A 14,340-nucleotide genomic window follows, 5' to 3' on the forward strand; every position below is an offset into this window, starting at 1 on the left:
TACTGGTATTTGTCACTGAGGATGTGGCACACTGCAGTCACTAGTTGCATATAGGCCTTTAGACCATTTTCTCACCTCTTTCCACTCTTTTTTTTTCTGTAAATGTAATTGAATTTCCCCTGTTCTCACACTGTGTGTGAGAATGCTTTTCTCATGCTGAATGAGATGCTTCTAGTGCTAATTTCATTAGCCTTTCTGAAGTTACATTCCTTGTGTGTTAATTCTGCTTAATACAATCACTTTGCTTTTTTGTTTAGTGATAATTATGTTGTATTTGCTAAGAAATAAGTAACTATGTAGAATGTATTGGACGGAATAAGGATTTTTTTTTTCAAAATGCAAGGTAAAGGCTTTTAATTTTAGAGAGAAATTTGATTTACTCGTGGTATATTACACACTAATCAGGTTCATTTCACATTATTGAAGATCTTAAAACATTTTCAGAGATGTCAGTGAAGGTATTCTAATGCTTTCTCTTCCTAAAATCTGTGCAAAGGTTTTTTCATGCAGCTAGGAAAGTCACTAAAGGAGGTTATCAGAGTTCCATCAGTCTGTATTCGGTCTTTTGCATGTGTTAAGTTACAGTTGCTCTCAAAAATCAAAGCAGTGGCTTGCTAAACATATCTCTATATGATACAAGAGGCTGTATGCCTGTGGTCATATAATTGCAACACTGCACTTCCAAAACTTCCTATCTGTCTTGAAATTCTCCTAAGTGTGCAAGTGAGAGAAACATCAGTGCTGCTTAATTCTTTGCTGTAGTTTTCCTGACTGCATGAGAAATTTTGATCCACTGTATTTTGTCTGAGGATTCTAGGAATTCAGTCCTGGAAGTGGTGTCTTGAAATACAGAGATCATGCTCATGTTATGAATTCTTCAATTGCTCTACTTTTGTAAAATGTTTTAAGTTGATAGTCTTGACAACCTTGATTTTGACTGCAATATATTTTATCATAAACATATATATACATATATATATATATATATATATATATATATATAAAGTTAACTTTAAGTTGACTGCACTTCTCAATAATAGCTTAAAATGGTAGGGTAAAGAGCTACAGTGAATCTGCAGAAGACAGAAACACTTCCACTCTGAATTGCTATGTTTCCATTCTTATTCCTGTCTGGTTATTAGAATATCTTCACTGGCATGAAGAATAAGAATATCTTCACTGGATGAAGGGTGAAGTAGTAGTTAGTTAATGTGAAAAAGACCACTGGCATATGTGGTCTATATACTGGTAGGCTGTGTATGAAGTATTTCTGCCTACCAAAGGTTTGAGGTTCAGGAGTCTAGATCTAGTTCAGGGAGCATAATAGATAAATCTGACTTTATAACACATCTTTTCAATAATATTTAGTGTTCCACTCCATGTGTTAGATGTTCAGATTGCTTTGTATTTCTACAAGCCACTTTTTTTTTCTGATGGACTTTCTTATTCTCTTATAGTCCTGCTGGCAGTAGTAGATATGGCTCCTCTTGTAATGTCAGCCAGGGAAGCTCTCACCTCAGTGAGCTGGACCATTCCCATGAAAGTGCCCATGGCTCTGAGCAAGAAGATGATCACCAGGAAAGAGTCTCGAATCATTCCTACCACAGTTCAGGCAGCTACCAGAAGGATGGTCAGGCATGGCACAGGGAGCAAGAGGAACCTCATGGCAAAGGAGAGGAGAAGATCTGTGAGACAGAGGAGAAACGTGCAGACCGTTCTGTAGCTCTGGAACTTGAGAAGCCCAAGGATGTTGATGCAGGAGTCCATGTGAGGTAAGTGAAACTATGTTAGTAAGTTCTTTTCAACTAATTCAAAGAGGATACCTGCTATTTACTGGGGGAGTTATTTGCTTTTAGCCTTCTCCAAAAACTAACTTGATGTTGCCAATCTGTGAAGCATCTTTATGTGCAGGACCAGTTATTTATGAGACATTGGGTAAGCTTAAACTGTGTTTGCTCTGTATGTAAAGAGGATCCTGCTAGTGCCTTGAAGCTCATGTGCTGTATTTTCCATTTCTGGTTTCATGAATGTAGTCTGCCCAAATACCTGCTTCCATCGCTCATTTGTGATCAAGCTTATGTGTGAGCAACCAAGAACTACTTGTAGTCATGGATAGAGCTGCACTAATTCCTTTCTTATGTAGTAGGCTACCACAATTAGTGTTTATGTAGGCGCAGGTTGTAGAATTACATTACGAATAGACACGTTCCTTTGACTCACTGTGACAGCTTGCTTTGTCCTTGCACTTGGGCTTTCCAAGTTGTCAGCAATATTGCAAACAGGCTTCAAAAGTTGTAATGAGTAAGAAGCAGTTGTAATGTGAGTTGTAATTCAAAAAGTTCAAAAGTTGTGTGTTATAATGAGCTGTTTTTTTACAGGAATTTTAAATTTTGCTACTTTGGGAGTGACTTTTTTTTTCCTTGAGGTAATCAAGTCATTGCAGCCCCTAGAGTAAAGATGGGTATACTTAGATGGGTATGGTATTTTTATCTGTTTCAGTGAGATCCACAGAAAGATGTCTTTCTGTCTCTACCCTTTGGAGGGTACATCTAATGTCACTGTACTTATATGAGAGAATTTACTGCAACAGTTCATGTGTAGGCAACCCCTACACTTAAAACGAAGAAAGGGAAACAAAACTGGCAAAAGTGTTGAACTGTTTAAACTCTGTCTCACTTTCCTCTTCTCCTTACAGAGCAGCAGGAGCTGGTCCCAGAACTGTTGGCCTATATTTGTTCACAGGGAAGGTTATTCACATAGACTGTTTCAGGCTAATTTAGGCATCTAACTTGGGTACTCTTGCATTATTGGCTCCCTTTCTTTCCACTCTCTGCAATGCTCTACTGTCTCCATGGAGTATGCATGGAATGGAGCTCTGAATGTTGAACCTTAGAGTTGCATCTGAGCTAGTTGTGCAGCATGGATGCACGATGCTCTCAGCTATGCTATTTTTTTATACTGTCAGCAGGGCTGGATGCTTTGCAGACAGAAAGATCTTTGTTTCAGTGATTTACATCTCAGTAACATATAAGAAGAGTGCCACCAAAAACCCAATGTGAGATGAGGTTATGAAGTATAAAATGTGCTGTGGGGCAGTGAGATGGAGCACTGCTGCTGAATACACATGCCCTCTTGAAATGCTGTAGGAAAGGGGGGGGAGAAAGAAAGGGGCAGTGAATGAGAATAACCACAGCTGAGCCCTATGGCCAGCGTTTCCACTGAGAAGGGCTTGTGAATCTGTAGCAGTAGGGATGATCAGCAAGAGGCAGTGGCTAGAAGGGATCTGCAACAAGCATGGGGATGTAAAGTCTTCCATCTGCCTCTTTGGTGTGTGCAGTTATGATACCAGTGTGTTGAGCTAGCTTGATCAGGTATCTTGGACTGCTTTCCTGATGTTCTGACCAAAGTTATCTTACTTCTGGAGATGGATTGTAGCCTAACTTATATCTTTCAGCTCATCAGTTTCCACAATGGTTCCTGTGTATAAAGAAACTTCTGTTTTAGATTCTCAATTCCCAGAACATGTGCAGGGCTGTGTTGACTGGAGGCTGTTGGTTACTTCATGTTCCAGAGCTGAAACTGTAATTGCGCTGTATAACATTAAATCTTCACTACAGATGAGTGTATTTCATACACTGATTTTCTGTTTCTTGCCTTTAAGCTACCACAGCGATAATGAGGCACCACCATTTCCTCGAGCAAGAGCCCATTGGATTAGAGCTATTAGCAAAGTTCGACTGCGGCTTCAAGAGGTAGGATGGAGTATTGCTTTGTTCCTTCTCTGTGCTACCTGAGTTTTAGATCTGTGGCTAAAAGTTTCATTTCTTCTTCCTTGTAAGACACCTCTCACAGTTTTGATGTTTTTCAGAGAAAAATTTAATCAAGTGTGTTGTATAGGACTGCAGCCCATTGTGATGGTCTTAGCGCTGTCTAATTCTGCCAAACAATTTGAACATCAGTGTGTGGAACTGGAGATAAATATCAGAAAAAATGCAGTAGCAGAGAAATTAGCTCTGAATTTGTAAATAGTAATAATAATGTCTGGGACTAAACGGTTTGTGTTAAACTGTTAAAAATTAAGACCTTTTCTCAAGGCCACTTGAGGATAGCTTGTTAGCTTACTTGGAGTTATTTGTATTATTCGTTATGTGAAAATGTTCCTTGGGAAACTTTACATCAAATATTTTTATATATACTAATTGAAAGTGGGTGTATAATAAGTCTTGGTATTTCCATCTCATGAAAGGATGATTTAAAAATAAAAAATCCTGATTTGGGAAGTCAAAAGGAAAAGGTTGTGACATTTTCTTCAGCAGTATAAACACTCTTGTTTTAGAAAACAGCGATTAAAACCTAAAAAGTTGTTGTTTTTCTTAAAAAAATCCTCTGCTTTCATCCATCTGTATGCCCACAGAAAGATAACATATGGTGTTCATATTCTATAGATGATAAACTATTGCCTACTACACAAAATGCAGTTAATATATTTTATTTAGAAATACTACCTTCAGCTATAGCTCTCCTGTTTTATTTTCTATAAGGAATATTTGACAGCATCTTGCTACCAATAGCCGGCCTTTTCTCTTATGGATTTGTTGCGAGGTGTTAGGAAAACAGTTTTTATTCTTTTTTCCTTGCGTCTGGGGAGGTATCTGAAGCGCCACAGCAGAAATGGTTTATCTGGATTGTAAATTCTTTCCCATCTAAGAATTACTGTGTTACTTCACTTCTAAGCAGAAGGTATTTGGTTCAAAACTGTCATATTGACGTGGAAAGTGAAATTTAAGTACACCCTTAATATCTAAGAACTTCTGTTGTGGTTTTGTAGCACATGGAAGCAAAACAGTTTAGTTCTGTGCCTTATGGAAAACAAGGCAAAGCATACTAGAAGGAACAAAAGATTCAATGATGCGTCTCCCTGTGCATATCTGTCTTTGTTTTCTTGAGAGACTACAAGGTCCATGAGGTGGTTCAGCATCATTTTTGTGTTTCTGCAGAACTGGAAGGAACACATGCTTTGAGATGACTGTTACAGAGACTCTGGTTTAGTTATGGTATCATAATACCATGACCTGCTTTGCTGTGACCATGCCTATTGACCAAAAATTACCTTAAAACAAAATCTGTAAGACACTGAGCTTTCCAGCAGCCTACTCCAGGGTTTAGCTGTCTTTACTGTCCAAAGGCTTTCCCAACCTCTGCTCTAGATCATTCTTTAGCTGTATAAATCAGTTTCTCATGATTAGGCCAAGTAGTAAAGGAGCAGAATGGATTCCCTCCCTCTGTAAAATAGTGAAGGGCTATTGCAAAGAGAGGACAAAGCCCCACTTGCTCTTCTCAAGTTCACTAAATGACACTTTTAATCAGCCTGTCTTCTTGCTGCCTGCCCTCACCTTTCCTTTCTTCATTTTTTCTGAAGTGTGGTGTCCAAAGCTGACTGTCGAAGTTCAGCATGCTCTCAGCTGAGAGCTTGCTCATGTGCACAACAGAACAGTGAAAACTTTGTTCTCCAGGCTGTGATCCTGATATCCCAAGATGCCAGTATCCCGCTGTGATGGTGTGTTTTTACTGCAGACTAACGCATAGTTTGCCTCTTATCCTTTCCAGGACTGAGCTTCCTTCTGAAGAAGGGCTTTGCCTTTTTTCCCTAGCCTATATTTGGATTGGATTACAGCTGAATATGGCTTTGCACTTTTCCTCATAGAATTTTGTGTTTTTTCACTCCTTAAGCACATTGCTGTCTGTCTCTTCCTGATCTGTTATTCCTATGAGTCCTTCAGGTTGTGTGTGAAAAGTTGCATGGTACCCAAGCTGCCAGGCTGTGTGCTACCAGAGCTGCCTGAGAGACCCTGCTTTGTACATGCTTTGAATTTGGCTACGCTGGGTATGACTTTTTCCCAGTGTGTTTGGATCTGTTTTACCCAGGTTCACCTAGACCTCAGGATATAAAACTTTTACTGTTCTTCTCCTACACCTAAGACTAATTTACCTTGTCACAGAAGGAAGTTAAATGGATTTGACACAGTTCTTCTCTTGAAGAAGAGAACATGCTCGCTGTTATTTCTCTCCTTTTTATGTTCTTGAAGATAATAATAATTTATTATTTGTTCCAGTCTTGAATTCCCAGGGGTGTGTGGGAAGAAGTCAAGTTAGTGCTTTCATAGTTGTCCAAGTCTTCATTTTTGTATTTTTAACCGTAAAAGCTTGTTTTGCCCTTTTTAAATCTTCAAGTGCATTGCCTGTTTTTCAAGTTTTTAGTGCTTTGTGATTGTCAGTGTGCAGCCTAGTACCTGAGGATGAAGATTTCTCAGGGCCAGTTGAATTAGAAATAACTACCTTATCTCTTTGCTTTCAGATTTGGTTTTTGGTTGGTTTTCTTTAGCGCATCCTGTTTTTTATAACTTGCTGAACTTTTGTATTCCTTTTACTTTTTACAAAGACCAGTAATAATTCTACCAGCTGCCTGAAGGCAGTTGTCCCTGTTAGTGAAGACCTGAAGCAATTAAGGCATCGAATGTTACAGCCTCTTTAATGCCACCTGATGATAGTTTTGTCTTTATGAGAAGCAGCCATAAGGGGGTTTTGTCACACAGTGTGTTCATGGTTAGGTGGGGATTTTTTTGTGCATTGGCCTTTTGATTTCTTCCCTGTGCAGTCATGCTTGTCTTTAAAAGCTTCCACAAGGAGAGGCTTCATGTCCTCTGGAGAAGGGGACAGGTCCTTTCTGTCCTCTTTGCTGGGTCAGCTTGTGGTTTTTGTCTCTTAATGCTATTTCATTAACTTAACAGCTTCCTGAGCTCCCTGTTCCTTCAAGCCTGTTTGTCATGAGCTATGGATTTCTAAGTTTTTATCAGTTTGTGTTTTTCTGGTTTGTCTTAGTTCATTTCCTTGTATGGTACCAGGAAAACTGTTTTCTTGGATACATTTGCACCTCTGTTTTTCTCTGGACTTTAGCTCAAATCCAGAAGAGCATCTCTGCTAGTTGCTTTCTCACCTTGTGCATCATCATTTGGTTCCTAGGTCTTGTTTGAATGTCAGTGATATGGATACAGACTATCTAGATAAATATGAGAATATTAAAGGTCTTTGTGATGGTAGTCTAAATGGCTAATTCTGTTGGCAGTTAGAAAAGGTCGTGTCTCATTTCTGTGATCACCCTATTAGCATCTTCCCATCTTCTGTCATTACCTAAAAGCTTTCAAGAGGACTATCCTTCTCATTTGTTCCAATGCTTAGAGCAGCTGCTTATGTTCTTATTCTTCAAAGCACTGCCTTCAGCTCTTTTCCATGTTCCCCTTCCTCAGTGTGCAATATAATTTCATTAATAAGTGTGGAGCTCCAGGTCCTGGATCCGAACTACTGGATTCCTCTCACATAGACTACTGAAATGGTTCTTATGACTCTTAATTGTTAATGATCTGTCTGAAATTTGAAAGAAAGAAAAGGAGGAAAAAAATACACCCAAGAAATTTCCATATATGATGGGATTATAAATCCCCTTGGCAATACAGCCTCCTACCTGGGAAGAGATTAATATTCACGTGAATAATATACATGCATCCTACAGCACCGTGAGTCAGAGAAATGTCGTATTTTAATTAAGACTTGACGGTTATAAAAAGGCACAGAAATTTGTAACTATGCATATTAAAAACAAACCAGCTTTGTGGTGGCATGCACTTCCCCCCTTCAGTTCTGCTGTTTTGTTTTTCTCTTGTGTTTGTGAAGAAGAAACTTAATTATGCCAGAATCAAACTAGGGTTCTCAGCCCTGGGAGGAATGACTCAATAATTCTCACCTTCACACTTAGAACTTTGACTACAAAGGGGGATTAATTGATAGCTCATCTGCTGCAGTCCCTCTGTGAGAGCTTCTTTTCCAGAAGAACAAACAGCTATTGCTTCTGCAACTTCTTTAACCAAAATAGCCTTCAGCTGGGGACTTGGCTCTGTGACTTTTAAAGTTACACAAATCTGAACGTAAGTTTTGTAAAACAGAAGGATTGGCAAAGTGGAGAAGAGCAAAAATTCATTCAAATCATCCAGTTGTCTCTCCCACCAATTCTTTTCAATACATTTAAGTATTACAAGAGGGTGTGGGGTCTTGGATTTCATCCATTTACATTAAATTTGTTCACAGGAGGAGAAAACTTATGCATAGTTTTCCCTCTCTTATGTCAGGAATTTAAATACATCAATTTACGCATTTTCTTTTCCAAAGAAAAGTCACTGGGCAGTGTTTTCTACCTTTTTTTTGTTCTTCTAGGTGCCATTTTATAATAATTGCTTTAATTTTTGTTTTTCACTGTTAAATAATAATCTGTTCTTTTTGACTGCTGTGTAACTAGACCATATACTGATGCAGTTTGTGACATTGTTTACGATAAGCACAAGAATTGGAATACAATAAGCACAAGAAGTGGAAAGAGTAAGTGTCTGCTCTCCTTTAGCCTTACAGATACCCAGTTGTACCTTTAGTTTTATTTTCCTGTGCACCATAGCTTCACAATCATCACTTCTGATCAAGCACCTGCAGACACCTAACAACCATCAGGGCCTCAGTTTTAAAAGCCCTGGTCCAGGGAGGTTGTTGTACTGGTATTTTGGAGTCTGAAGCCCAGTTTTATTTACTTTGGGAAAGCAAGCTGTTGGTGCAAACCACCACTATTTCCATCTTACATAGCTGTAGGATGCTCTCAAGAGCCCTCTCTGGACTTCCACAGTTAGTGAGGAGACCAGCAAGACACCAGCTTGTTTCCAGTTTTGATTGCTAGTTTGGTTTTAACTTACCTGCCTCACCCTACGCCTAACATGTGAATCAAGGTCCTTTGGTTTTAAACCCATGTACTGTACATGAGCCCAGATGGCTAGTGGAGGACATGTCTGCTTTAAGCCAGTCACAAAAGGATTGGAAACTGCCCCTTTCCACCTCTCATGAACTGTACAGTCCATGCAATAGTTTACTTTTGGCATTTTATTTCTCTTAAGCTTTGTTGCCTAGGTGTCTTTTTATCAGTCCCGTGAAGATGAGTAAGCTCTGCATTTTGAAAGCCTCCCACACAGTGGCAAAGAAACAAACTGAAGCACTGTGACTCTAACAGAGAGTTGCTAGAAACTTCTCTTCATACAGGAAAACTGCATCTCCAGTTAAATATCTTACTTCTTTTTCACCTGTTTTCTTTATGAAGGTTATCTCAAACCTTCACCAAAATACCATCATTGCTAATCGAATTTCCCAGGGATCAGGGCTGGTGGGGACTTGCAGAACACCCTTGTGGACATGAAATCACTGTTCCTGCACGAGAGATCTGTGTAAGTAAGGCATGACCCAAAGGTCACTCTTAGCTGTAGGCAGAGACTGTTGTCAGGTGGCTGTGCTCACAAGGGCACTCGAAAATGCTTTCTGCATACCTTATCTATAGAATGTAGAAGTGGCTTTCGGATCCCTTACAGATTGCATAATGGTAATTATTTAGAAAGCATTTGTATTTAAAATGCAAAAGTACTGGAGCTGTTCTACTACCTCTGCATGCTGTAAAGTCTTATTTCCTGTGTTGCATCTGAGTTTGCAGGCTGGCAAGACTTGTGGGACTCCCCAAAACCTATTTTGTCTTTCCCCAGGCAGTTGTTAGTGCAGGGTGACTCCTTGATGCTTGAACAACCTGTGTCTGTTGCCTCCTCTGGTTCCCTCTTTGTAAAGAAAGGTTCAGCTGACATGCTTTACTCAGAGGAAGAAAAGCTTCTTTTATGTTCAAGTCTGTTAAATAAAATACCTATTTGCATCTGTTTGGAATAAAATGCATGTTTATTACTCCTTACTGGGATTCTTTGATACCTACTATCATTTTCTAACCTGTTTTACAGCGAAAGTTCACAATTATGTTACAGCAGAGACATGTTTGTACTTACATAGAGGAAAATAATAATGTGCCTTCATTAGCTGCTGTTGTGATTTTTGAGTAGCATTTTGATAATGTTATCTCAAAAAATCAGCAGGCTTGGCCTTTTTAGAGTAGTTACGCTAAAATTAAGAGAAATACTCTCCTGTAGGTTAATATGCTGGTCAGAAACACTTTCCATAATGACCACATCAGCTATGAGCCTATTAAATCATTAACAGGGTTTTCTGCAAGCTTCTCTGAACATAGCACTCAGCTGGTAGTTCTGACACTCATCTTCTGTTCACGTCTGCTAAAAAGCAATTTTGGTGTTGATGGTCTGTATTCCATGGACACAGGACATCTGTCACCTCCTGTGACAGCAAGTTCCTCCATATCTTCCTGTTGCTCATTGGAAAAATGAAACCAAACAAAATTGAGGAGTTTTCTAGTCATTAACAGGAGTTTGCAGGGTGGGTACCTAACTTTCCTATAATGCTGTTTTTACTTTGAAAAAGTAAACTTTTTCAGTTTCCTGGGTTTTTGCAGACTTCCTGTAGGCTTGCAAGACCAGGGGTAGCCTCCATAAGAAGGCAAAGAATCCTGAGATGTTTTTCATTCTCCTGATCTGAAGTTTTATTTGAGGTTATAGCTTTGCTTCTCTAGCTTTGTATTGTAAACTCTAGCCACCTGTAAGTCAAAATTCACAGGAAGCCTTTGAATGGGAATCCAACTGCAATTTACTCTTCTTCCAAGGTTTCTTCCATTGGTTTCCTTTTAAAGAGAGGACACATGTTTATGCAACATCTGGAACACAGTTTACAAACACAGGGTGTTCCAGTATTGGGTGGATCTTGTACTTTGTGCCAGCACTGCACATTAAGTTCAAGTAGATCTGTTTGGCTGACTTGTAAAGGTCAAAAGGATGCTACTGGAAGGCATGTGGGTAGTCTGCCATTATATGTATTTTTTTTACTTGAAACTTTTTATGAGTGTTTGACTTCTGGAGTGAAGCTGGATGGAAAGTGCCTGCTGGTTTTGCAAAGTGTGGAGGTTTTTTGGGATGGGTGGGGGATTAGGCTTTGGGATTTTGACTTTTTGAGAGTGGTTGGGATATGACAGATGGGAGAGCCCACTGTGGAAGAGCCAGCATTTTAAGCTAGACTACGTCTAGAATGAGGGGGGAATAGGACTCTGGTTCCTGATCTAAACTGGGCAATACTGAGATTTTAACCTAAGTTTCCCACAGCTTATGAATTTCTTCTAGGAAATCACTTTTCTCTTTGCTCCCTTACCTTAGACAAGAGAAATACTCCTGTTCAAATTCATCATTGTCCTATAAATCAGATTTTTGATTCTGACAAATTGGTGTTTTTGAAAGAAAATGTGTCTTGGTCACCTGCCTTCCTCTCCATGGCAGTGGCACCTCTGCTCATCAGAGAGCAAGATGTGGGTAGCAGCATTGGGCTGGCAGTGGGGATAGATGACCTATGTCTTACACAGCCGCCAGGTTCCCAATCAGACTGCATACCCAGAATTGCTGCCTTTTTGTCTATGGCATCATTTCTCTTAGGCAATCCGGTTACAGCAATGTCTGTTGTTGTTATCTCCAGAATTGACTTGCATGTTGCAGGCTGAAGGAATTATCTATGTGCCAGAGCACCTCTGAAGCAGGGTGAACTGCAGAAAACCTTTTCCCACTGCCTGGTGCTGCCCAGCTTACATTCACATGTGTACCAAGACTCATCCAAATCCTTTGTCGCAGAAGTGCTTTTTTTTCCCCCAAGACCTGCTGTTGCACTTGCCTAAAGCTTTCAGGAAAAATGGAAACCAGACCTGTTTGGAGAGTGGACCAAGTCCTCTATATAGTATATATCAAAGACTGTATGGTAATACTAAAAATGGTGGAGATGAAGTGATCATTGCTGCCTTACGCATAACTACCCTCTTTGTTTTGGGGCTGTAATGGCAGAAAGAATTACAGAAGTGTGCTCTATTGATAGAGACTTTAATCTGCTTTGGAGTGGGGCACAGAAACCTGTGGTGTCCTGACCATGGCATGCATGATGCTCATCAATAGAAATCGAGAGAGATTCATCTGGCATTGGAGTAAGTCGGTTCTTCCTGCCCTGAATAGGGGTGCAATGGGAAAGGTGGGTGGGGGGACTCCTACCTGCCACATACGCAGCCATTAAAAATAGCATTGGCTGTTGGGAGAGCCAGACTTCACACTCTTATTTTTAAGGCTCTGTGTGGGAGGAGGGGATATTTCCCAGTGTTGTGTATTACTGAGGCAATCTGTGCAAGAAATGCTGCACTGAAGAGATAGCAGTGGGCTTTGGCTTACAAAGCACAAGTCTTGGGGGAGAGATGAACTAACTAGCATAGGCTGAGAGCATCATAAATGAAACGTTAACCCATCATGCAGTGTTAGAAAACTCTTTGAATAGCATCATAACTTCATAGAAGAAGGCAGTGGGTCAAAAAAGGGGTTTAGTGCATGACAGTTTTGTCTTTTAGTGTTGTTTTTCCTTGTTTCTTGTTTTTTTCAGGCTGCATGGTTATACAACTTGTTTAGATGCATACTTCTGAGCTAATTTCTGGAGTTGTGTAAGGTTTAACTAGGATTTTCTTGTACTGTGCATCTGTCTTTAAAATGATTGCTTTTCCTCCCCCATTGTAAAGGTGGCATTTGGAAGTCAAAGTCCTGTTATTAATGCTTAATATAATGCCTGAAGCTAGCAGGACTCCAGTTCTGGCTGGTGGTACATAGATTATAGAATAGAGTAGCACTTGAATTTTATTTTCAATCATTTTAATGTATTTGATTTATATAATTAAAGCCACTTGAAGGTCTTCTGGTACAGCAAGTGAATGCTGCTTGTGAGAATGTAATTCTTGGCAGTTGATACAAGAACTTCCTTTGCATCCAGACTCCTTTCTTGGCATTCGGAACAGGATTTTTAAGCCATGTCATGGCCACCAACAAGATGACTACTGTCTGCTCATATTTACAGTCTGAACAACTTTGTGACATTGTGGACGGCTGACCTGGGTCAAGTTGTATGTTCATTCCCATTACTTTGATGGTTAATCACTGAAACTTTCAAAAGTGCTTTTTGGTGGTCTGGTCTCATTAGAAACCAGTGTGTGGTAAAAGTGGGACTGGTTCTTCCCCTTCTTGGCTTTTGAATCTGTAAGAAAATGCCTGCAGCCTTTCCTGGCGGCCTGTGAGCTGGGTTTGTGACATACATCCTTTGCTGAAAGGCTCTTGAGAACATCAAGGTATGGTGTATCTGTTCTGCAGGGAGAATTCCCTGAACACATTGACACCTTCATCCTTTCTGTGATATAAAACTAAAGATACTTTAGGAATAAAGCTGGGGTGACATCCCAAATGTAGCTTGGGATTGTCACCTGTTTCTCAAGCATGCAGGTACCAGATGCTGGAATGGCTGTTGTAAGTCTGAGTTCTAATTTACTGGGGTGCTGTAGGCAGCAAGTCTCTTGCCATACAGGGTGGCTTGTGCCTTCAGGCTTGCAGGATGATGTGGTACCAGCTGAGCAGTGATGCTACTCTCTGGCCTATGGGACTGTCCTGCTAAAAACAAGAGGATCCTGTTTAAGCCACTCATATGTGCTGGATGAGGAAGAGAGGAGGAAGGGCTGTACTGACTGCCTTTAGGCTCATTTAGTCTGCCCTCACTAGCATGGATATAGAAACAGCTGGGAAAGAAAGTTGCTGTCTGGAAAATGGGATATTAGTGAAGACAGTAATCACATGCTGCTTTATATTCAGTGCTATGTTGTGACATACCAGGTGGGCAGTAGGTCTAATCTGCCTGTATTTCCATCATATGTCTAATATGCCATGTAGGAAGCCAGCAAATTGTTTGAAGAAGATGGGCACTATTGCAAAAAATACAGAGTAAGTCAGAGAAGTGGGAGAGGGGACACTGGAGAAGTCCTGGCAAGGGAGGTGCTGAAGGTGTGAGATGAGACCAAGTAAGTATGGCTCAGCTTAGCAGACTGGAAGCTGAGAGTGGATGTTGCTGCCATGTACTAATAGAGCATGGGAGTAAACATTGGCAAGCTTACAGCTATTTAAGATAAAGGTTAATGTTAGCATAAGAACAGAAGGTTATAAGCTGGTTATGAACAAACCCAGGCTAAAAATCAGAAAGTGATTTTCTAATTGTTAGTGAACAGCTTCCAAATGGGTTTCTTTGCCCTTTCTGTTTCTAATTAATCTAAAATGTGTCTGTTTATGAAAGCTATTGTATGACAGCAACTTGTGGGAGCAAAGGATGGGACTTCGTCATCCAGAAAGTCTCTAAGTGGGCTATGAGAAATGCCCATGGACCCACAGCATCCATAACTATTTTACACAGCATGGCCTCCCTGTGCTTACACTGTCCACCACCCTGCCTTTGCTGGCACGCTGTGCCACTTTGCAGGACCCT

General features: G+C 40.2%; 1 protein-coding gene across 1 annotated transcript in view; it reads left to right on the forward strand.

Annotated features, from left to right (window-relative positions):
• UNC13B (unc-13 homolog B) overlaps nucleotides 1-14,340 on the forward strand; it is a 211,056-nt gene that overhangs the window by 77,695 nt on the left and 119,021 nt on the right. The window contains exons 13-14 of the mRNA XM_034072659.1: nucleotides 1,458-1,772; nucleotides 3,662-3,752. Of these exons, the coding sequence (XP_033928550.1) occupies nucleotides 1,458-1,772; nucleotides 3,662-3,752 (406 nt within the window). The remainder of the gene's footprint in view (nucleotides 1-1,457; nucleotides 1,773-3,661; nucleotides 3,753-14,340) is intronic.

The sequence above is a fragment of the Melopsittacus undulatus genome, chromosome Z (assembly GCF_012275295.1).
Source record: "Melopsittacus undulatus isolate bMelUnd1 chromosome Z, bMelUnd1.mat.Z, whole genome shotgun sequence".
In the NCBI taxonomy this organism is placed as follows: domain Eukaryota; kingdom Metazoa; phylum Chordata; class Aves; order Psittaciformes; family Psittaculidae; genus Melopsittacus; species Melopsittacus undulatus.